Source organism: Opisthocomus hoazin, chromosome 1 (genome assembly GCF_030867145.1).
Source record: "Opisthocomus hoazin isolate bOpiHoa1 chromosome 1, bOpiHoa1.hap1, whole genome shotgun sequence".
NCBI lineage: Eukaryota > Metazoa > Chordata > Aves > Opisthocomiformes > Opisthocomidae > Opisthocomus > Opisthocomus hoazin.
In genome coordinates, this window is record NC_134414.1 from 42,379,612 (window position 1) to 42,403,734 (window position 24,123).

Consider the following 24,123-nt stretch of genomic DNA (forward strand, 5'->3'; position numbering starts at 1 on the left):
TTGGTGGTGGAATGGTTGTTGTACTGTGCTGCTGCAGGTGATAGATATGGGAAGGTACGAGTGTGCTACAGCGATCAGCCCTTGATTGGCTCGCAATTCTAAGGCAGCACTTGAAGTGAACTGATTGAAACTAAAGCAGAAAAAAAATATTATTTCTGCGCTTTTAAATGCTTTGTTTTGAATAATTTATTGAATACTTTAACAGTGTTTTTTACTCCAAGGCATGAGGAAAAGGATTTTTAATTTTTATTTTTCCACCCTTGAAAGGAGTTAATAACCGTAAATGATTTAGAAAGTGGTCTTTGGTTCCTGAACAAAAGTAGGTAATTTGAAAAGAGTGGACCAAAAGTTTTGATTTGAGTATTAGCCAAATTAATATCTTATTTTAAGAAATTACCTGACAGTACAATGGCTTAAAGCATATTCATATTTATGCTACAGTTCTCACGTGATGGAATTGAATCGATTTTACACCAGGGTAAGAAATATCTAGGTAAATGTCATATATAGCCTTAAGTAATTAAAACTTTCTCTAACAATGGGGTAGTAAGTAGTAAGTGATGTATGTAATCATCCATGACAGTCCCAGTGGGAAAAAACAGAGAATAAGAAAAGAAGATAAATAATACAGATGCATTATAGTAATAGGAAACACATAACCAAATGTTGATTCCAGTGAATTTCATTCTCTTGCAGGTTGCTGTTGTTGTCGCAATTTGTAAAGAAAGAGAAAAAGTGTATTGACTATGAGAAGATATTTTAATCTAATGCTTTGCAAATCCATGTTTTTACTGTTGTTGGGCACTAGTGATTTGTGTTATTTGAGAATGCTTTGTTTTCAGACGTAGGTTACTGATTTACTGATTGTGGCTAAGAGTTTAGAATGCTTCTATTGAATAAATATTAAGTATCAGTAATTATTATGCTTATTGTTGTGGTCTTTGCGATCCAAAGATCTGATGATGAACTTAGCATATGTACTCTACTTTTCATAAGGCTGTAGGGGAAATGTTCTAGTGGCACAATATTTTGTTTCCAACAGTGGCAAAAAGAGATGTTTTTTAGGAAAAGCACACAGCTTGAGGTCTTACACAGCCTTGGCATCCAGTGTTATTGTATTATCTTTGTCAGGGAATACAATCTTGACTAATCCTTTCAGTTTTTGCTTATACATGGGTCCATGAATTTCACAGAGTGGTTGAGATTGAAAGAGACCTCTGGAGGTCATCTCGTCCAGCCCCCTTGCTCAAGCAGGGCCACCTAGACAATGCCCAGGCAGCTTTTCAGTATCTCCAAGTGTGGAGAGTCCACAGCCTCCCTGGGCAACCTGTGCCAGTGCTTGGTTGCCCTCACAGTAAAAAAGTAATTTTCTGACGTTCAGGGGGAACCTCCTGTGTTTCAGTTTGTGCCTGTTGCTTCTTGTCCTGTCACTGCGCACCACTGAAAAGAGCCTGCCTCCATCCTCTTTACAGTCTCCCCTCAGGTATTTGTATAGGTTGGTAAGATCCCCCTGAACCTTACCTTCTCTAGGCTGGATTTGTCTGATCCTTTCTTAGACGTGCTAAAGCTGTATGCCTTTAAAACTCAAGTGGCAGCAAGTTCACTAGGCACTATGTAAAGAAACATCTGCCTATCTGTGTGCTGCTTTGTTCTCTTAGGGTAGATTTTGGTGTATAACTGAATTTTCTGCTCTTGCTATATGTGTTGCCTTCATGATTCTGCAAATTTTCATGATTTTCTTCATTTCCCTGCCCCTCATCCAACCTTCTCCTTGATTACATGAAGTGCCCCAGTATTTTAAGTATTGTCACAGATTTTATTTTGTATGCTTAAAATATTAATCTTGCAAGTTTCATGTAGTTTCTGAAATAGAGACATTTATCGTATAATCTGTTTTTTGTTTACAATTTATTAATCAATAATTTTCTTTTACAGAGTTTAGCAAAGCACAATAGGAGTAACATTGGAACAGAAGGTGGCCCTCCCCCTTTTGTACCTTTTGGACAGGTACAGTATACTTCTCTTTGTCAGTTTGTATAAAAAAAAGCCCAAACCTGTATCATGATGTCTAGAAGACCTTGTTCCAGTTAGATAAAGGCTATCAAAACACCTTAGATAATAATGAGTGGTATCTAAAATAATGTGCATGTTTTATAAAAATGACATCGATCCTATACTTGATGCCAGTTTATATTTACCATTTTTTACCATTTTTCCTCTCAATTTCAAGCTTAAGGTTTTATTTAGTATGTGGAGCCTTTGATTCTTCCTGTCAAACCTTGTAAGCACTGACTTAGACATATTCCCTTCTTAAATGACAAAGGTCGTTACAAGAATCATATTAGCTATATCATGGACTAAGTTTAAAATGTAGAAGTCATTCTTTTTGGCCTTTCTAGTGGACCAGAGGAGTGTGCTCTCAGCAAAGATATCTAGATGTCCTAGGTGTACATTTTTGTGATCATATTCTTTATCTAAAGTTGTGCTACTCTAATGGAATAATAGTTTATTTTTTTCAAATGAGAGTATGCAGAAGAGTTAGCTAAAACTTTATTTTGTGTTTTCAGAAATGTGCCTCTCATGTGCAAGTGGATAGCAGAGAGCTTGATCGTAGAAAGACTCTGCAAATGACAAATACTGTAAAAACTGTTGCGGACAATGATGAATTTGAAAAGCAGAGAACAGCTGCTATCGCGGAGGTAGCGAAGAGCAAGGAGGTTAGAATGCACGTGTTGCAGTGTTTTACCTAACTGTGATTGATCTTTTCTTGTTATTTGAAGTATTTCCCTCTTAAATGATATATGCTTTCTGATGTTTGCCCTCTTATAGTTCTACTCATGCATCTTTAAAAAGATGAATCCAAAATGGAGAGTCCTTTTGGATTGTTGAGTATGATCTTATGTTAATAAAGCTAATAAATGTATCATAATGTTTTATTGTAGATATGATTTTGATTTGATAACTCTATTAAAAAATGTGGGTTTTAAAATTTAGTTAATGAGATTTAAGTAATAAATATAGGTTCTCAGTTGTCATCTAGTTTTTTCGGTTCTTAAACCCCAGTGATTCCTGAAAGAATACCTAAGAAGTTTATTTCTAACGTGTCAGGTTTTTATGTCCTCCCTTGGTTTTCCTTTTTAGTGTATTTTTCCAATTTGCTTGGTAAGTCATAAAAACTAGAATTATATACCCTTTTTACAATCTCATTTCGGCATAGGGAAGAAAAACAGAAGTCCTACCTAATAAATTAATTTTTTGTGTGTGTGTAAATCAGTGCTTTATTTGTTGATGCAAAGCATAATCATAAAAAATACAGCTGCATCAAATTTACTGCACTTTTTCTACTAGTTAAATAGTAAGGCTGATTTTCATAAGTTCTGTTTACTGAAATGTTATTTTGTTCTTATCTAAAGACCAAGACGTTTGGAGGAGGTGGTGGTAGTAGCAGAAGTAATCTCAGTGTGAGTGCTGGAGGGAATCGAAACAGGGAATTGTTCCAGAAAGAGAAGATAACAAAACCTGAGGGAAAGAATGAAGGTGTCTATCGAGAACTGGTAAGGTAGAAGACTTAAATGGAACCTTAAATGTGTACTGTTAAAAACCAAAAAGCAAATGTAACAAAAATAACACCAAAGCACCCTGAGTAATAAGGGCTTTCATTTTCGATTTATTTTGAAGTCTGTTTAGAATACTTGAAGGTGCTTTTGTACCTTACGAAGATGGTTATGAGTTTCAACATGATTTTTGTGAAAAAAAATTGATGTTATCTTATCGAGTAAACTTTAAACCTAAGTCCCCACAGAAGAATAGTAGTAGTGTATGTCGTATAGGACATTAGAGTATAGTTTTGTTTTATTGTTTAAATAAGCTTAACAGTTTTGCATGTTAATTTTTATTAAGTCATTTTAAGCAGGAAGACTTTCGTCCTTCGGTTTGAACATATCAGTATTTTAATATAGCTTTTCTTCTGAATTAATATTTTAAGAATCTGTTTTGAACCATTTATTTTACATTGAGGAAACTAAGTGGTACTCTCGTATTTCAAATAATGATTTAGAAATACTTTCGTTGTGACACAGGAATATCATGCTTACATGATTACAAGTAATGTTTCATTTTGAGTAAGGTAGGTTACCGTTGGAGAATCTGAACTGTGCCCTTTAATCCGAAATACCACCTTCCAATGTAGTTCATAACTTTGTACTTACTGAGAAGAGTTCCTTGGGATCACTGCTTTGAATGGAGTGGATATAAGATGAGCCATCATTGAAGTTTCTGATTTGATTACTTCAGCAAACTAAAAGTTTATGATGGAGGAAGTACTTGTTATCAAGAACAGCTCCGGAAAGGAATTTCCAAGTATGCAATATCAATTAATGATTCTGATATGAGTGATGAAAGCAGCCTGAAAGACTCATCGCAACAATGTGTTACCTCAGTAAACCAGTATGAAAACATTCATTATAAATATCACTTGTTGTTGAATATTTTCCACCTTACTCGCTTTTATCAAAGGTTTAACAATCAGAAGAAAAGACACTGAAGAGCAGTAACTGCCTGTTACAATTTTGTTTGTATCGTATGTGTCATCATCTCACGGCGAGGAGAGCCTCCAGCAGTGCTACCTTCAGCACTGTGCTCAGAAATGTCAGTACAGAATTGTAGAAACATGGGCTGAAAGGACCTCAAAAGGTCATTTAGTCATCCCTCTGTACAGTGTAGCACCAGTGGTACACATTGTCATTCTTGACAACTGTGTCTGACCTAAATAGACTTTAAACCACCCCGAAACAAATGGACTGACCCCCCCCCCCCCAAACAAAACAAACCAAAACAAAAAACCCACAAAATTTAAATTGTCTAAAGTATTGTTTTTGGTTTTTTATATGAGCTGCAAGAAACTTGTCTTGCATTGTGCTGTAAAATGGCAGTACTTCCAAGTTGCCGAAAGTTCATGTTATGTCATTTAGCATATCTGGGTGCTGTTTAGAAGATGCAATCCAAATACAAATAATGATTTTTTAGGTCTTAAAGCAGTAGATAACAAATTTGTTTTGTCTATTTAGAAATGTGACATCAAGTAGGTTTGATTGTTGATTTTCATGTGTGTTGTTGACTTGTGTGTATATTTAGAAATGGTGAAGGGTTTTTAATGTATCTTGTGTGTTACCTTCCAAGAAAGCTGTAGCATTGTATCTTTACCTGCAAAACAAGAACCAGAGAAGTAGTTTTTCCTGTTTCTTAGTAGACAGACAATAGATTGGGGAGTTCAGTCATCCTCCACTTTTAATAGTCCTTATAGGATACGTCCTACAATTTTCTGTGTCTTTCTGGTTTTCTGTATGAGAAGCAAGATTTGTGCAGTGTAAATGGAGTTGAAGGGAGTGTTTTCAAAACCCAAAGATACTTAAGATGCTACCTCCTTTCCCAAAACATCTTTCTGTCTGGGGAATGACTTTCCCTTGGGTCTCAAATTGTGACTTATCCAAGATTTAATTTTAATCCGTAGCTGAGCGTACAGGTGCTGTGTATATGAGTCTTAATTTCCTGCTAGTCTTTGAATGTAGCTGTCACGCACAGAATTTCCACCATTGAAAGGAGGCGATGCAGCAGGAATGGCTAGAAGTCCTCTTCTCATGCAAACCAGCTACTTGACTACAAAGAAGAGAGGAGTGATGTAGATTTGCTGAGGAACTACTTATCTCTGTTGTACTGCTGCACCATTCAGAAGAATGTAGGACAGTGGCCCAGAGGAGGAACTATTACACTCTTTCATTAAAAATAAGACATCATTTAGGTGACTGGAAGTCAAACTGAAGTAGGATGATGATTCCTGTAGACACTGAGGTCATGTTTCTGCACCATGGGTCTTTGAAGATCTTTTAAATTGCTGTTCCTTTACTTAGTCTTTGGACAGTTAATTTAAGAGTATTGCTGGGTTTGGGAATGAAGAAGGCTACATGAAAGCATTGGAGTTAATGTTGCTGAGCATGTGGGAGTTGTAGCTAAGTGCTGCAAGGTCTTGTCTTGCTCATTACAGTGATTTTTGTGTAGCTAAGCATAAGTAGGGAAGTTATTTGAGTTGTTATATCTTCTGGCTTACTGTATTGAGAAATCTCTGTGCTGAGATAGCAACCACAAACACTGATTTTGTGTCTCTGCCCCCAGATGGAGACCTGCTCGTATCTGTTATCCCAGAGCACAGTGTCCAGCTGGAATTAAAACAAAAAGTGAATGTATTAAAATATCAGGAGAAATGAGGAGTGGAGAAATTACATCATAAGACTGTGGCAAAGAGGGGAGAGGAAGGGTTAAATGATATTTGTCATGCAGCTCTCATACAGTTGTAATTTAAATCATTCTAGTAATAGAAGTTCATGTTCTTTTAAGCAGAGGGAGAAAGAAAGGGTTGTGTATCTTAGAGGTTAGGTTCGGCTGGGTGGTTGTTTTTTTTTTTTGGAGGGTCATAGTAATTAACGCTCTGTGATTCCTTCTTTACCCTTTTGTCGTCATGCTCGGTACAGTTTAGAATAAGAAAGCCTGTATTTCTGCGGAAGCCACTTGCTTGTATTTCTTCACTTTCTTCTACAGAACCTTTAGCAATTGTATTTTCGCTGTGTTTTAAAAAGTGCATAACTGGGTTTTGTATTGTCTGTAAAAGCTGTAAAAGGGTTCTAACAGGAGCAAATTGCTAGCTTTTATACTGGTGTGACTTTGGGAGATTCATTTTTAGTTTTCATCTCAGGAAAAGTATATTACGGTCTGTCATACTATTCCAGTGTACAGTGAAGGAAGGGGGACTGGGGAAATTTGGGCTTAAAATCACAGAATATTAGAACTGAAAACTGACGAATTAAAAATCATAATAATAATAATATTAAAAAAACCCCTCTACTAGCAGATGGTTTTGACCTAAGAGAGATTGTATGTGGAGATTTTGTATAAAACTGAAATATTTATCATCAATTAAATATGAAATAGTGTTTCAATTAAAAATTAATGAAAAATTAAAGTCTGGTGTTTTTGTAGAGTTTCTGTTGTGTCTTATGAATAGTTCTGTGTGTACCTTTTATTTCAGGTTGATGAAAAGGCTCTAAAACACATAACAGAGATGGGTTTCAGCAAAGAAGCAGCAAGACAGGCACTTATGGATAACAGTAACAGCCTAGAGGCGGCGTTAAATTTTCTACTGAACAGCAGTAAACAGAAACCCATTCAGGGACCACCACCTAGAGGTATAACTTGAAAAGAAGTGCTTTAAAACAGTGTTTACGAGCAAAGGAATTTGTGTATGGAGGATTACTAATGTAGTTATAGAAGGGCATATCTGCATGTTTTTTTCCTCCAAGTTAGAATGCATTGCAAACCTGAAAGCAAATACTTAGAGAACACCACTATATATTGTATTCTTGTCAGAATTTTTGAAATTGAAGTCAAAGATTTGAATATCCTTAAATGGAAAGTATTTGTTTAGAATTTTTTAAAGGTAGAAAATATAAATTTTTTTTATAAATCAAATATAACTTAAAAAAAAATATGTCCATTTTTTTTTTTAATTTATTCCCCACTCACAAGTAGCTTTTGATGTTTACAGGTAAAGGGAAGGGCCGAGGCCGAATAAGACCTGAAGATGAAGAAGAGCTGGGAAATGCCAGACCATCTGCACCAAGCACGCTGTTTGATTTCTTGGAATCCAAAATGGGTACTCTAACAGTAGAGGGTAAGTTATTTGAATTAATGTATCTGGAACCACTGCTGGATAGTGTTGGTGGAATTCTTTTTCCTAGTTTTGTCATCTAAAAGCTGGTTCCCAGAACTTCCTCCACGGTCAGCTGTAAAAAAAAACCAAGGACTGCTAAAGAGCTATTCCTCTCCCTCAAAGAAAGGTCAAATAGATCTCACTGTGGTGGGTTGTACTTCTGTCTTGATTATGGAAGATCTTAGGGTGTTTGTTTCAGCCTTAGAATTCTAGAAGTCAGTAATTTTGAAATCAGGTGACAGAAATCCCAGTTTGTTAATCTCATTTGATAAAAGCTCTCACAACTTTATTGGATATCCATGTTGTTCAGCAATAAGTAAAGAAAAAAGCCATAACTGCAGTTCTCCTTCCTCAGTTTATAAACAGCACGCTTTGCATGCAGCCCAGTTAAGAGTTTAGTGATTATGGGAAGCTTAATTGTTCTTGTATTCCGTCTATCAGGAGAGGGAGAAAAAGAAAAAAAAAAATCTATGTTTAGAATATCTAATGTTTGAAACATTAAACAACTATTTTCTCCTGGTTTTCCTGTTTAATAATTGTAAGGACTGAGGGAAAGGTAGATTTTAGAAAGAGGGAAGACAGATATTCCCTCAGTTTTTTTTTAACGTCCTTTGAATTACTTTTCTTTCTTTTCTTTCTTAAGAAGCCATACAAGAATGTAGTCTATGCATCAGGATGTCTGTTTAGGTCTAAATCATTCAGTACTTTGGAAACTTGAACAGACAGGTGCATTAAAAGAAAAAAGAGAAAACTCCATACATCCTGAGGTCTCTAGAGGCTACTGGAATACTAAAGTAAAACTCGTGGTAAGCAGAGTAGTAAATGGAGATCATTTTCCTTTTGGGTATGGCCTTGGAGGTGTTTCAGTGGCCAACATAAAATGAAAATATCTGCTTCCATTATTTAACGTGAAGGTTTTGTGATGGAGTTGTAATTTTTTTTTCTCCCTATAAAATGACACTTTTCAGAAAGGGTGAAAAAAAGGTCATACTAGTTTATATGAACTGTTTGATATTTTGGAATTTTCTAAGGAGTGAGTGCATTGAAGGAGTGACTGCATTTATATGTAATGATTTTTGAACTTAAGTTCCAAAATAGTCTTTGTCAGCTGTTTATAATGGACTCTTGCTTTGTATATTTTCACTGGCTTTGGGATATAACAAAAAAAAGGTAAAAAAAAAAAAAGTAATATGAAAAAATTGGAAAACAAACTTGTAGTAAATGAAAGCGAACAGGTTGTCCTTCTGGGAAAGGTGTGAACAGCTGCAATGTCAGTAGGCACCTGCATCTGAAATACAAGTAGAACATCTCCATCACTCTGGTTAGTTGAATGAGAGATCTTTGCTGAATGTATTATTTTTGTATGTGGCTTATAGGTATTAAAAATGTAAATATTTGTCTTTTTTTGCTATAGCAGTGAATTTAAGGTTAGATGTGTTTGAGAGTCATTATTGAATTAGAAATGAAAACATGAAGCTGTGTATACTCTGTCAGTGCATCAAACCCCCAGTTTTCTGTGACAGTTATGAGTACTATCTACTTTCCATTAAATGCATGGCACATTTTTTTTTTCAAGAGATGTTATTGTTAGATATTTTAGGTGTTTGAAACTGCACATTTACAGTTGCTACTTGCATAGACAGTGTAGCATTTTACATTAATGTGTTTGAATATTTTTTGCAACCTGTAGCAATTAAAAGTCAGCATATTCAGGTGGAAGGAAACAACAGTCTAGAAATTCAGTTCTTGGAGCTGTACAGAGGATGCCTTTATTCTAAAAAGAGAAAGCGGCAGCAAAGGACACACATTTTGCCATAGAAAATTTGCCTCAACAGATGGTCTCAGCAGTTAGTGAGCCTCTTGGCAAACCCAGGGGTTTCTTGCTGCTGCTGGTAGAATTAGGTGCACTATGAGCCATTTTAGAGTTCACTAAACATTTTTATGACGTGCTAAGTTTTAACTATGAACAGAAAGGCATTTGATGATAAATGTGATACCTTATAGTTCTTTTGATAGCAAATACTGTACTGTTGCAGTACCTAGTTAGAGTTTCATTGCAACAGTGTCTTTTTTGGCCTGCAAAATATTTTTATATAATATTTGAATAGCTAAAAATTGTTTTCTGTTCTACTTGGTACTAGATCTTACTAAAACAGTTTGTGGAAAGTGAACAAAAAGTTACAACAGAGTTCTTTTTCTTATGTATGTAGTTTATGGTTCATTTATGGTAAGTAGCCACAAGCTTATGGCTTTCTTTATGAAATGAAGCCAGTTGTAGATCGAACACTTGTATCATGATTCTTCACTGTTTTTTTCAGATTTTTTTTTTTTTTTTGGTCACAATTAGAGAAAATACCTTTCAAATACACAACCATTCTGTATTAGCTGATACAATTTTGTAAACTGTTCAGGTAATGAATTTAATCACAATTTCAAAAGCGTGTGGAGGGAATTATGCTGGAGATACATCTTCTGCAATCTCATTTTGTTTACCGAAGAGGAGTTAGATTTTTACAGTGAAAAGAAATAAAAACAGTTGTAGTGCTTTTTCTCTCGTGTTACATACATTAATTTTTCTTTGGATAAGTTTTGTGCTTATATTGAGAGATTAAAGAATGCTTTTATGTGTGACTGAAAGACATTTGAAGGAAAAATAATAGAAATAATACCTGCAGGATATATACCTTCCTTATTTTCAGTATTTTTATAGTAATGATGTAAGTAATAATGATTTACCAAGAATTGTGAAATGAATTAATTGCTTCTTTTAAAATGATGTTGCTGATGGATAGTGTTTGCTTAGGGGGAGTTTTATGATCCTGTGGGTTAAGTACATATATGTAGTCAACATACTGTAGTGTAATAAACCATAGTGTTATGTGAGTGAAAAAAAAGGTTATATCAGCATATGTATTTCAGTTTATAATCTTCAGTATTGTGTTTTTAAGATAAATGCACTTTGCTTTTGTGTATTTTTTCCCTCTTAAATAAAAGTAAAATGATTCCATAAATGTCATAAGAAGAAAAATGTAATTCTATGAAAACTTTGTAAAGGCCTTGCAGTCCTTCAGTTGCCAAAAGTTCTGGCATATTTGCTAGCACGACACACAGGGTCTTTGATTTTGTGTGTTTTAACACTACATTGTTTTTTTTTTAGCATTCTCTGAATGATCAATGTGCAATCTGATGTATTATTCCTGAGTCATGCTTTTCTGAAAAAAGAACTTGTAAGTGTTTTTGAATAGTTCAGACAGTGTTCTGATTATTTTTTGAATTTTTTTATCTTTCTGCCATTTTTTTCCTTCTGAAGAGGTAATAATGCATGTTCTTGTACTTTCTGTTATTTGGAAGTCAATGGGCTTTACAGTGGTTGCTCAGTTGCATTTTATTAGTTTTTATTTTCCTTACCGAATGTATCTGGCCTGTAGGTTGGTGCTTCTGTTTCTATGACAGGTTTTATTTTTATCTTGCAGAGTCTACTGCAAGTGGATTTGTCAAGAAATACAGAGGCATATACTGAATTGCAGGCTTTTTGTCTCTTGAAAGCGCTCTTTATCTTTGCCAAGTTTGAGAGAACCTCTTCAGTCTGATGAATTCAAACACATCTTAAAAGTCATTTATTGAAAGTATTATTTTTCTGCCATTTATATGCCTCTGTGGTTGAAGATAGTCTCATTTAAATTCTTAATGATTAGTCTTAAGTCTATGCAAGCGGAGATTACATGAGTGTTAGCAGTGTTTGCAGAGTGATGATGTGTCTGCAGTGATTGTACTTACCACTGTGAACTCTTCTGTCATGAAGTCTGCATTCATGCATTTGCAGAAAACAGGATATATGTTACTAACACCTTTTTCATTTCATTTGATCCTGTCAGTCGTTAGCAATAGTGACATGTAGTTCTCCCTTAGTATTAACAAAGTAGTGGTCAGAAGTGAGACACATCAGGGAAACAGGTAGAAACAACTCAAATATGCAATGTTATATAGCCAAGAATAAGGTCTCTGCTGATTTTTCTGCATAGTAACAGTACTAAGGAGGGCCCAGGCAGGCAGGTTTTTCTGCATTATGTGTAGCGTGCTACAGCCTCCATTCAGTGTAAAAGATGATTGACTGTTCCGCAGTATTTCTGGCCCTTTGCTATCCCAAATGTTCTCTGAAATCCTGGTTTGTTTTTTAGATATTCAGAGAGATGGCCTTTGTATAAGGATAGTGGTTTTGAATAAATGAGCACGCCCCTGCTGCTACACTAATGCATATGATCGGGAACATATGATTACCTGGAATGGCTATATTTATCATTATCACAAGCATTAGGCTTCTTTACCCTTCAGACAGATGGTAATTTCTCCTAAATGACCAAGAGTCTATGCAGAAGCAAAACCAAAAGGCACTTTTGCTGAACTGAGATAAATATTTTTTAATTTTGCGCTGCGCCACTTTTTCTTCAAGAACTGCTAATGTGAGCTGGGGAGAAAGTCTGAAAAGCCAAATTGCTTATTTTCAAGCACACAGCGGATTGATTTGCTTTTCTCTGTGCATCGCTTCTCATTTTCCTTACCTAGTGTTTCTCATTGCACCTGAAACCTCAGTACTGTTGAGAATTTCTGTATTCACTTCTGGATTTGCAGTAACCAAGTTAGGTGGTTCCGTTTGCAAACAGGAACTGCAGAGCAGATGTTTAATTTGTTATCTTTGATTTGGTACCTGTGCATAGTTGGATTTAGATCAAGTAGAAAAATATTTTTGAATTGAAATACCTTTGTATTTTGTTTAGGAGGTGCTTCTATTCCTTTTTTAACTATGAAAGGTTGGCAATATCTAGGAAAGTATTTCTGTGTTGAAATTAAGTAGTTTAAGTTGGAGAGAGAAACCTACTGACAGTGAAAGATAACAAAAGTAAGTAGTAGAAAAAATTGCTGTCAACTAGCTGCCTTTGCTTGCACTTGGATTATTTCTGCTACTGAACACACAAGTTTTTTTCCGTTAATCATCATCTTATTTTTCTTTTGTTATGAGGAACATTTTATCCATCTTTACCAGGTTAAATAAGTAAACAAAAGGATTAGCAGGGAGAACAAAACAGTTCCAAGATCTCTTAATACAGAATTAAGCAATAATGGACAAAATGCTGAGAACCAGGCACGTTTCAGGTGTTTTCTCTCTCTTTGGTTCCTGAGGACTGAGATCAGGCTGGTGCTTCCATCTGCTCAGAATCCAAAACCACAAAAGCTTTCAGCAGACATCTAAATTGTTTGAAAGACTCCAGCAAAGATCAACTTTTTAATAATTATTTATTTGTTTGTTTATTGTCCTGGGTTTGGCTGGAATAGGGCTGATTTTCTCAAGAAGCTGGAAGGGCTGACCCAAACTAGCCAAACAAATGGGACATTCAATACCGTATGACATCATGCTCGGTATTTAAGTGTAGGAGCTCGCCGGGGAAGGGTAATTTGCTACTCAGGAGCAAGCTGAGTATTGGGTGGTGAGAAAATTGCACTATGGATGTTCTTTTTATCAGTATTGTTGTTGTTATTTTCTTCTCTCCCGCTGCAATTGCCCAGATTTTTTTTTTTTTTTTCTCCCCTTCCTAAATATGTTATCACAGAGGCGCTACCACCATCGCTGATTGGCTTGGCCTTGGCCAGCTGCGAGTCCATCTTAGAGCCAGCTGGCACTGGCTTTATCAGACATGGGGGAAGCTTCTAGCAGCTTCTCAGAGAAGCCACCCCTCTAGCCCCCGCCCCCCACCAAAACCTTGCCATGCAAACCCAGTACAGTTATTAAACGCAGTAGGTGATGAGAAACACAACAATGATTTTGGGTAGAGTGTTGACCCGAGATGTAGAAGGCCAAAATCTTTTCAGTTTCAGATTGTGTGCAATTGCCTGTTCAGTACTCCCACATAGGATTATACAGGCTATAATGGACCTGTATTTTATCCATCAGCTGTGTTAGCTGTGTGGATTGAGCTGTGCTAGCCTCTCACCAAAGACTGTTTTTCCCAGACTGCTTTCTCTCTTTTCTCAACAAACTCATCTATCAGTTTTCGTCTTCAAATTTGCATCCTGTAAGTACAGACCATACTAATGCAGTGGTTTGAATGATGCTGTATGACATCAGTATCACGTGGGCAGGAACAACCCCATGCATCAGTACAGGCTTGGGGCGGACCTGCTGGAGAGCAACTCTGTGGAGAGGGACCTGGGAGTCCTGGTGGACGACAGGTTGACTGTGAGCCAGCAGTGTGCCCTGGCTGCCAAGAAAGCTAATGGGATCCTGGGGTGCATTAGGAGGAGTGTGGCCAGTAGGTCGAGGGAGGTTCTCCTTCCCCTCTACACTGCCCTAGTGAGGCCCCATCTGGAGTACTGTGTCCAGTTCTGGGCTCCCCAGTTCAAGAAAGATGAGGAGCTGCTGGAGAGAGTCCAGTGGAGGGCTACGAGGATGATGAGGGGATTGGAGCATTTCTCCTATGAGGAGAGGTTGAGGGAGCTGGGCTTGTTCAGCCTGAAGAAGAGAAGGCTGCGAGGGGACCTAATAGATGCTTTTAAATATCTGAAGGGTGGGTGTCAGGAGGATAGGGCCAAACTCTTTTCAGTAGTGCCCAGTGACAGGACAAGGGGCAGTGGGCACAAACTGAAGCACAGGATGTTCCATCTGAAAACATGAGGAAGATCTTCTTCCCTCTGAGGGTGACAGAGCACTGGAACAGGCTGCCCAGGGAGGTTGTGGAGTCTCCTTCTCTGGAAATATTCAAGACCCTCCTGGACACAGTCCTGTGCAGCCTGCTGTAGGCGACCCTGCTTCGACAGGGGGGTTGGACTAGATGACCCACAGAGGTCCCTTCCAACCCCTACCGCTCTGTGATTCTGTGACTCTTGCCTCTGCTCATTCTGCATCTTCAGCATCCCACCTGATTTGGTTGCAGTTACCCTTATGTTGTCCACCACAGGTGTTGTCTGCAGGAGATAAGTAATTAAAAAGGTGCTGACTGTGTAGGAGGGTTTGCAAACAATTGCCTTTGGCAGAGGTTTCTTACTGTCTCATATTAAACTCTTCACCCAAATGTCCCTCAGAAGAAATAGGACTTCAGTGGAGAGTAAGCATTTATTGCAAGCAAAAAGAAGCACACCCAAACTCTTAGGGACCCAGACCCAGTCATCTCCAAAGGAACAGAGCATTTCTGTGTTTTCAGGGTTGAAATCTGTCCTTCACCTACATAACTGCTTATGCTTGAGGTAAACCAGCATGTCTGATGTGTGTGGGGTTTATGTTTTGTTTTTATATGGTAAGATAGTGTTTGGACAATTTGGGCTAGTACATGTTGTCTACTTTCAAGTGTTTTTCTTGGTTTAGTCCATTATGATTTATATATTCCCAAAGTAAGTTAAGGTTTGAAATAAGACGGTAATGCAATAGAATATAATTTTAAAATTATTTATTTCATCTCTTGGCCACAAAATTTGTTTGAATATCTGGGGGTGAGGAATCTTGCGAGGAAAAAAGACTCTGAACTTTTGAAGTTAAAGGGAATTTGTAAGAGTTGGAATTTACCATTCAGTAGCAATGTTTTCAACAAACGCAGTGCTCTATTGCCAGTAAGGGATCGGAATTATGAAACAGTCACATGCATTATGCAATTTTACTTCTAAAAACTGAATTTCAGGCAGCGTTAACTCTGAATATTAAGAAAAGCAATCTTATTTAATTATGAATATTGAGAAAATCAGACTCGCTTCTTGTGAATGTTAAGAAAATTAAACTCACATTGGTGACAAATGTTAGGAGGCTTCTGCATTTTTATTTTGTCAGTAACTTCTCTTTAAATATATGAGAGATAAATTGTAAATTTCATACATTTAAAGCGTGATAAAGAAACAATAAATTTTTGTTTCAGTCCTTTAATCCTCTAAATTCAAGTTCGTAGTAAATGCAGTGGCAAAATGTTTTGGGGTTTTTTTGCCACCTCTTTATTAATGTCATCATCCTCCTTGGCTTATAATTATTTTTTTTAACAGAAATGTGAACTTCGGTTCAAGTTCCTCAGTGTTACTACATTTTTGGAAAGAATGATACTGATATTTATGTAACTTGACAAAGCTCTTGAGTAACTGGAATTTGTCTCCATTACATGAAGTGTGTGCCAGTGTATTATTAATTTCCTTCTAATTTTTTCATCTTTTGGCCAATATGAGATAGAACATGCCCTGGGGGTAGCTGTCTCAAAGACATGCTTTCATAAAGTTGCATAAAAATATAATTACAAGTTTGAAGAGAAACTCAAATCATTGCCACTGATGTGGGAAGGACTGCTCTGTCTTTAAGCACATTATTAAACATGATAAAATCCGCGGGAGAGAGCTACAGGAAGCCCTACTACTTAAATCCATTGTGCATGGAGCAGTGCTTTTTCAGTTCCATTGGCTGCAATTTCCAACTGCAGCAGGTCCTGCTGGTTTCTTGTAAGCAAGGGAATGTGATTGGTTCTGCATGGTCTTCTTGGGTCATCATATAGAAAAGCTAAAATGAATAAAATAACTGAACAGTGGTTTCAAACTGAGAAATGCTAGCTGTCTTCTGAAAACTACCCAGCAGATGACAAAAGCCTTGTCATTAATTTTGAAATGGCCTTTTTCCAGACCATGTTCCCAAATGTCCGATTACAATGGTGATGACTGGGCTGACGCATCTTGCTGTTTGACAGAATGGTGTACCAAATCTTCTTCTTATATGCCAAATTAAAGTTTGTTCATTATTGCTCTACAGGAACTATTACTTTTCTGGGAACATTAGCTGATGGTTTGTTGGACGTGGGGCAAGAAGAAGTAGAAGCAAGGAGCAGCAGCATTCTATGATTCTGTGATTCAACTTGTAGTATCCTACATTGTCTATCGAAAAAACATTCTCTGATTTTAGTCAAACCTTTTTGACTTGCAAAAGTTAGGGTAAATCAAGTGTATGTAAAAATAAAGTAAGATTCTTATTAGCCAATTTAGTCAATCAAATTGATAAAAATTTTGTGAGCTATTAATAATAATGTCATGCTTGGAAGTATATAAAAATGTACATTTTAATTTTAACCCTTACTGTGTAGCAAGTTCTTATGAAAACTGGTATGTTTCATAGAATCATAGGATGCTTTGGGTTGAAAGGGATCTGTAAAGGTCATCTAGCCCAACCCCACTGCAGTGAGCAGGGACATCTTCAACTAGACCAGGTTGCTCAGAGCCCCGTCCAACCTGACCTGAAATGTTTCCAGGGATGGGGCCTTCACTGCCTCTCTGGGCAACCTGTTCGAGTGTTTCACCACCCTTATGGTAAAAAATTTCTTCCATACATCCAGTCTAAATCTACCCTCCCTTAGATTAAAGCCATTATCCCTTGTCCTATCGCAACAGGCCTTGCTAAAAAGACTGTCCCCATCTTTCTTATAAGCCCCCTTTAAGTACTGAAAGGTCGCAATAAGGTGTCCCTGGAGCCTTCTCTTCTCCAGGCTGAACAGCCCCAAGTCTCTCAGCCTTTCCTCATAGCAGAGGTGCTCCAGCCCTCTGATAATTTTTGTAGCTCTCCTCTGGACCCACTCCAACAGCTCTGTGTCTTTCCTGTGCTGAGGACTCCAGAGCTGGATGCAGGACTCCAGGTGGGGTCTCACCAGAGCAGAGCAGAGGGGCAGAATCGCCTCCCTCGACCTGCTGGCCATGTTTCTTTTGATGCAGCGCAGGATACAGTTGGCCTTCTGAGCTGCAAGCACACATTGTTGGCTCATGTCCAGCTTTTCATCCCCCATTACCCCCAGGTCCTTCTTGGCAGGGCTGCTCTCAATCCCCTCATGCCCCAGCCTGTATTGATACTGGGGGTTGCCCTGATCCAGGTGCGGGACCTTGCACTTGGGCTTGTTGAACCTCATGGAGGTTCACGCAGGCCCACTTCTCAAGTTTGTCCAGGTGTTGTCAACATTTGTTGTCATGTATTAGCATTCATTGTTTCTCACGGTAACATATAAACTGAAGTTCTTAGTTTTACCTTCCCCGTACTCAGGGCCAGGCAGCAGAGAGCCTTAGTGCATAGTCACACCAGGCCTTTGCATGCACACCAGACTCATGCACACAATACCTACATGGCCAACTGCCATGGACAGAAACAGACAAGAGAATGACACCTTTGCAGGCACCCATGCGACAGAAAATTGCTCGTATAAACATGAATCACTCTAACAGGGTTATGCTTTCCTTTTTAATCACGTTCAAAGTCTGCTAGCAGATCTCATACCCAGCCACCCACATGCACACACTCACATGGATACCCTTGACCTCTGGTACCCACCCCACACCTCTAGTCCAACTTGCTGACTAGTACAGCCTTATGTTTGCAGGAGGGTTACACGAGCGTATTTACATAGATCTGTCCAGTGTCTGAGCCCAGAGCTGTGGTCTTTCTGGTAGATGGCCTTCAGACCCATCATCTCTCCAGTATTCAGCTGCCAGTTCTTTCGTGTCCTTTTTACCAGGTTATCCTGTCTCAAGTTCACCAGCAGGTTTAAAATCACAGAATTGCAGAGTTGTAGGGGTTGGAAGGGATGTCTGTGGAGCGCCTAGTCCATCCAGTGCTCCGTCACCCTCAGAGGGAAGAAGTTCTTTCTCATGTTCAGACGGAACTTCCTATGCTTCAGTTTGTGCTCATTGCCCCTTGTCCTGTCGCTGGGCACCACTGAAAAGAGTTTGGCCCCATCCTCCTGACACCCACCCTTCAGATATTTATAAACATTTATTAGGTCTCCTCGCAGCCTTGTCTTCTTCAGGCTGAACAAGCCCAGCTCCCTCAGCCTTTCCTCATAGGAGAGATGCTCCAGTCCCCTCATCATCTTCATAGCCCTCTGCTGGACTCTCTCCAGCAGTTCCTCAAAATCATGTCCCCTCACAGACACAACAGCGAACCTAATCACACAGAAGATTTTTAGAAACAGAAATTAATGAGGAGATGAAACAGGCTACAGTGTTCATGGGTGGGACTTGGCCCAGCAGGTGTATTGACCAAGAGCCTGCTTACTTGCGACTGTCCTGTTTAATCTCATTCCTTTATTTTCTCATGCTTATTCTTCCTGCATTCATGTTGATCTTTCCCCTCCTTTGGCTCTTAATCTAAGCATCCCATTAAAAATTCCATGTTTTCCGAAACAAAATTTTAATTCTGTAAAAGGTTTCACAGATCCCCACAGTTCCCCTCTTCCCCAGCATCCCATAGCAAGTTTGCTCTTTATCATGACATCCATGATAATCACGTTTTTCTTCTCATCAGTTAGAGTTCTGGTTGAATCGCTTGAAGGTAATGCTTGAGTGGTTCCTTTTACGGCCCATTGATCAAGGTCTCCAGAGTTCTGAGCTTTGTTCCTATTCCTGTTATGTACGGTTTGTCAGCTGTGTTCATTTTATGACTTCTGTTTCTTGCCTTTGTTTTTTATACTGAATAGCTGGGTTGTTTTTTACAGAAGATTTCAATTCAGATTAAAAATATTCCTTTTTTCTCCTCATTTTCCTCCTTCTTCATTTCTCTGTGTTGGAATCCTATTTTTGCTGCCTTAAATGCGTGTTACTCATGTGAGTTACTGATGTCCATAGGGAGAAATGAGTAACATCCTGGAAATTTATGCTCAGCTTTTCTCGTACTGGTAGGTGGTTTGGTTGTAAGTACAGCCCAGAGTAGTGCATGTTTTTCAGTAACTGGGTGTTACAGTTCAAATGCCTCTGCTAAATTTTCTGTGTACCATCCCATTTCTGTCTCACAAAGGTGAATACTGCATACTTTTCTAAATAATACTGTTGCTTTATGAGTTAGGTTCTGGAACACTATTTCTAAAGTATGCTTGTGTGAAATATGCTAATAATTGAAATAATTTTTTTCTTTGTAGAACCAAAATTGTATTTTCAGCCACCACATCAAGTACAGCACAAAGTTATGAATACAGAACAGAATGGCATCAAAGAGAATCATTCAAGACACATTTCTCGCAATGACATGAGACAACCAAGGAATGAGAAACCCCCTCGTTTTCAAAGGGATATTCAGAATTCAAGGCAGGCTTTGGAAAGTGGTGGGTTACCAAGAAACAGAGGTCCTGAAAGGCACAGCTCTTTAGAACATTGGACAGATGAGAAAAATAGAAGTGACAGACATCATCCTAGAAATGATAGGCCAAAGGATTTGAGTTATCCCATAGGCACTCACCAGAGCGATATTACTTTCAAAAAAAGGGATAACAATATGCAAAACAGAGTAGGAAAAGGTGTGTCTTTCACAGAATTCAAGGAGAACTCTGCTGCTCAAGATACTACAGATAACAGTAACCAGAGACGTGGAAAAAGGGAAAACCAAATACACAATTCTGAAAATTTTTGTGATAGGAGGGCACGAACAATAAGCAGTGAAGCCTTTATGGTAAAAAGTGAGCAACACTTTGGTGTTAATAACGATTACCAAAATCCTGGTAGAACTGATAATTTTACTGCTGTACCAAATGGAGATACTGAGCATCATCAGAAAGGAAGACGAGTAGGACCTATCAAATCATCAGGACCCACTACGATCCCAACTTTTGATGATAAAATGTTGTATTACAACACCGGTCCCAAAAAGAGATCGGGACCTATCAAACCAGAGAAGATAATAGACCCATCGATTCACGTGGAGTATGGGAAAAGTTGGAGACCAGGGGATGAATGTTTTGCTCTTTATTGGGAAGACAACAAGGTATGCCTTTGCTAAATGAGAAGTACCTCAAATTGTACCTTTAATGTTTTCTTATTAAAGACAAGGGTGTTGGTCTCTTCTCCCAAGTAACTAGTGATAGGACGAGAGAAAATGGCTTGAAGTTGCATCAGGGGAGGTTTAGATGGGATATTTGGAAGAAATTTGTTTATTGAAAGAGTGGTCAGGCATTGGAACAGGCTGCCCAGGGAGGTGGTCAAGTTGCCATCCCTGGAGGTGTTAAAAAAAATGTGTAGATGTGGCACTTCAGGGCATGGTTTAGTAGGCATGGTGGTGTTGGGTTGACGGTTGGACTCAGTGATCTTAGAGGTCTTTTCCAATCTTAATGATTCTGTGATTCTGTGATTATGTACATGTGGGAGATTTAGCATGCTAGCACGGAGACACAGGGCTTTGTTTATAGGTGTGTAGTTGCTTCTTGGCTAGCTTCTTGTTCTATTTTTTTTTCTTTAGGAGATACGTTGCTTGTATTCATTGTGTGAAACTTCAAGCATTTAAATTCAGTCATCCTGAAGGTGTTTCTCTCATTTAGGTGGGGTTTAGGAGGACTAAGCTCCTAACATTTGACTTAAGTGCCAAAAATTTGAAGGGGTGAATATGTATCTTAGTGCCCATATTCTTTTCCAAGGAACTAGAAACAGGATCCTGTGCTACCTAGAATAATCTGTAGTGGTAGACGTGTAATGCCTTTTTCTAGAATAAGTCAGGATGCAACCTTTACAAGCACAAGGGAAGACCAGGCAGGGTCTGCAGGAACAGAGCTGTTTAAAAGTCTCCCTCTTTTATTTCAATCATCACGGAAAGGAAGGAGTGAAAGGCTTATTTTTTATTATCTCTAGTAGACTATTAGCTGAAGAATTTGTGGCAAATGAGTTATGCTGCATGATAGTTTAGTGTTACTGATTTTTAAAAACTGAAATCTTTCCTCTTCAGTTGTTTTTCCTATTAATAAGATTTCTCTTACAGTAAGACACTTTGCTTTCATCTTCTCTTCTTTTGCTTAAAAAATTTTATGCTATTTTCTTTCATTTGTTGTTACCTGTTCAGGAGTTCTCTGTTGCTGTTCTTGCGTAATTTCTTCACTTTTTCACCATTTCTGGTGATCCGAGATGAAAACTACCTTAATTAGTGTTGTTCTTTGAATAGGTTTTATTCCCACCATTTTCTGTCTTTTTTTTTTCCTGTTTTTTGTTTTTTTTACAAGTAGTAGATAGTGTTAGCTCAGCAGGATGATTTTTCTTTTGTTTGTATGACTAAAATATTATAAGGCATACAAAATTTTTGGTAGTGACACCATGTGGTGAGTTGACTCTCTGAAAAAAGACTATGTAGCTTGGGTGGATGGATTGGTCTGAAATATAATGGCATATTATGGAATTGGTTCCTATTTTGAGAAGCATAATTGAATTACTGAGATGAGTTTTTTGAAATTCTGGAAAGTATGAAATGTGCAAATTAAGTAGATAAAAGGTCATCCCAGACTGTTACCTGAAGAGTATTCATCACATTCGAAGGGTTTTTTTTTTTTTGAAGATCATTGTTATTTTGGTAGTTACAGTAAATTCTGCTGTTCATATCTAGCACAATTTTGAAATGTGATGATAAAATACAGTATTGAGCTTAACCATGCTAGGAGGCAGTGGTTTCTTTGTGTTCAATAAGATAAAAGTGATTGAATATCTTCAAGAAAGCTGATCTGTGTTTGCATAAATGTAAAAAAATCAAGTTTTGTGTTTAGAAAAAGGACTTTTTGAAGGGGCAGTTTTATCATATTTTTATCATATTGTGTGTTAAAATAGGCATATAGCAATATGTACAGTGTATATGGTTGACAGGCACTTACTGATACATGTATCTTAAGAAAAGTATTACAGTAACACTCCTCTGTATACACCAGCATTTCTGTTAGTGATGAATTTATTCTGCTTTCAGAAAATTGAAAACAAGTCTTTTAAATGTTCAGTCTAATTTCGTAAGCTGCAATTTATTTTCTCAATGAGTATTCTAAATACGTTCTACCATGTCCTTGCAGTCTGCACATGGAAGTTTAATACATCTGGTTTAATATCTGGTACAAATCTTATTCAAAAAATAAAACTGACTAAGCCTAAATATATACATATGCACACGTATGTATGAAAAGGTATTTGTTAAGCTGTTTGTGGTATTTCGGGTAGTATTTTATGACCTTTGAAAATTTCTCTTTTAAGTTCTACAGGGCAGAAATTGAAGCTCTCCATTCTTCTGGGACAACTGCAGTTGTTAAATTCTGTGATTATGGCAATTATGAAGAGGTGCTTCTCAGCAACATCAGGCCTGTTCATGCAGACACGTGGGTATGTGATAACAAATTGTATTAAAAAATATAAACTTCATAGTCTGTACAAGATATGTAAGCCTTCAGAAATTAATGCCTATTCATGCAGAGAGTGCTAATTGGATGTGTAGGATAATAGTTAAGTGAATACATGAACAAAATTTTCAACTTTTAGTTGTCTATGTGAAACTTCATAAAAGTGTATTAACATTGGTATTCTTCCTGTATAATAAATTTCAATTGTATTATTTGAAAACTAAGAACTGACCTGTCAGACAAACAGTTTTATGCGTATTTTCTCCTTAAAACTTGTTGGTTACTCTATTAAACACAGTGTTCTGTTTTATTTCACATACGTTGTATGTTGTTCTGTAAAGGTTAGGAAACAGTCTTTTATAATGTATTTTCTGAAGGTTTTTACTAATTGTGTATGTATGGCCAAAATTAGACATCTGTATCACTTTATTTTCTATCATGGTTTCAATGATTTCTTCTTTGCCAAATATTGTGTTGGAGGTGTATACCTTGAAATCTGGTTTATGATGTTTAGAATGTATTAGCCTTATGGAAATTGGAAATTTCGAAAGGCTTTATTTGTGAATGTCATGGAAATACAGGTGCATCTTGATGTTTTTTTTTTTTTTTAAATATCAGGAGTGCACAATTCTGTGCTGTTTTCTTTTACTATAAAAAGCTGCACAAAAAGTATTCATATTTTTGTATTGATTCCTTAAGGATAGGTTGACTGCTTGCTTTCATTTCTTACCTCTGAGCGTATAGCCATATTACCATGTTACTACTGCTGCAGAGGCTGATCAGTCAACTGCTGTTTCCTGCCAGTAGTCTTTTAACTGTTGTTCTTGCTGTAGCTCTCAGATGCCCTTATGGCCTCCGAGATGGCCTTTTTGTACTTAAAAAGATATTTGAAGCTCTTCCGAGCTGATGCATTACTGTTTCTATGCTTTTTTTTTCTTTTTCCTTCTTTTTATCCCAATAGTTGAGCTGTGAGGTGCTAGTTTCTTAACTGTATGATTGTACTTATTTTGTCCCTTTTTCTGGGTTAATAATCAGCCTTTTCTTCACACTTTTTATTAAAATCTTGATTAGTGGCTTTGTTTTAGTTTGAAAGTTAGCTCTCATAGTCTAAGAACTTGAGCTGGTGTTAAGACTAAGGTGATCTGGTAGCGAGGTGCCAACTTGAAGCAGTGGTCCTTCTTTTCTGCCTCCTTTGCCTATCCCTGACCACATGTTCCTCCTGTTGCCTCTCCTCCCGTGTTGGGTCATGAG

General features: G+C 37.5%; 1 protein-coding gene across 2 annotated transcripts in view; it reads left to right on the forward strand.

Moving 5' to 3' along the window:
• Positions 1-24,123, forward strand: part of TDRD3 (tudor domain containing 3) — a 115,016-nt gene that overhangs the window by 68,842 nt on the left and 22,051 nt on the right. For both annotated transcript variants that reach the window (XM_075422715.1, XM_075422706.1), the window contains exons 6-12: positions 1,936-2,007; positions 2,568-2,717; positions 3,414-3,554; positions 7,079-7,235; positions 7,595-7,720; positions 19,663-20,501; positions 22,730-22,855. In XM_075422715.1, coding sequence (XP_075278830.1) covers positions 1,936-2,007; positions 2,568-2,717; positions 3,414-3,554; positions 7,079-7,235; positions 7,595-7,720; positions 19,663-20,501; positions 22,730-22,855 — 1,611 coding nt within the window. The remainder of the gene's footprint in view (positions 1-1,935; positions 2,008-2,567; positions 2,718-3,413; positions 3,555-7,078; positions 7,236-7,594; positions 7,721-19,662; positions 20,502-22,729; positions 22,856-24,123) is intronic.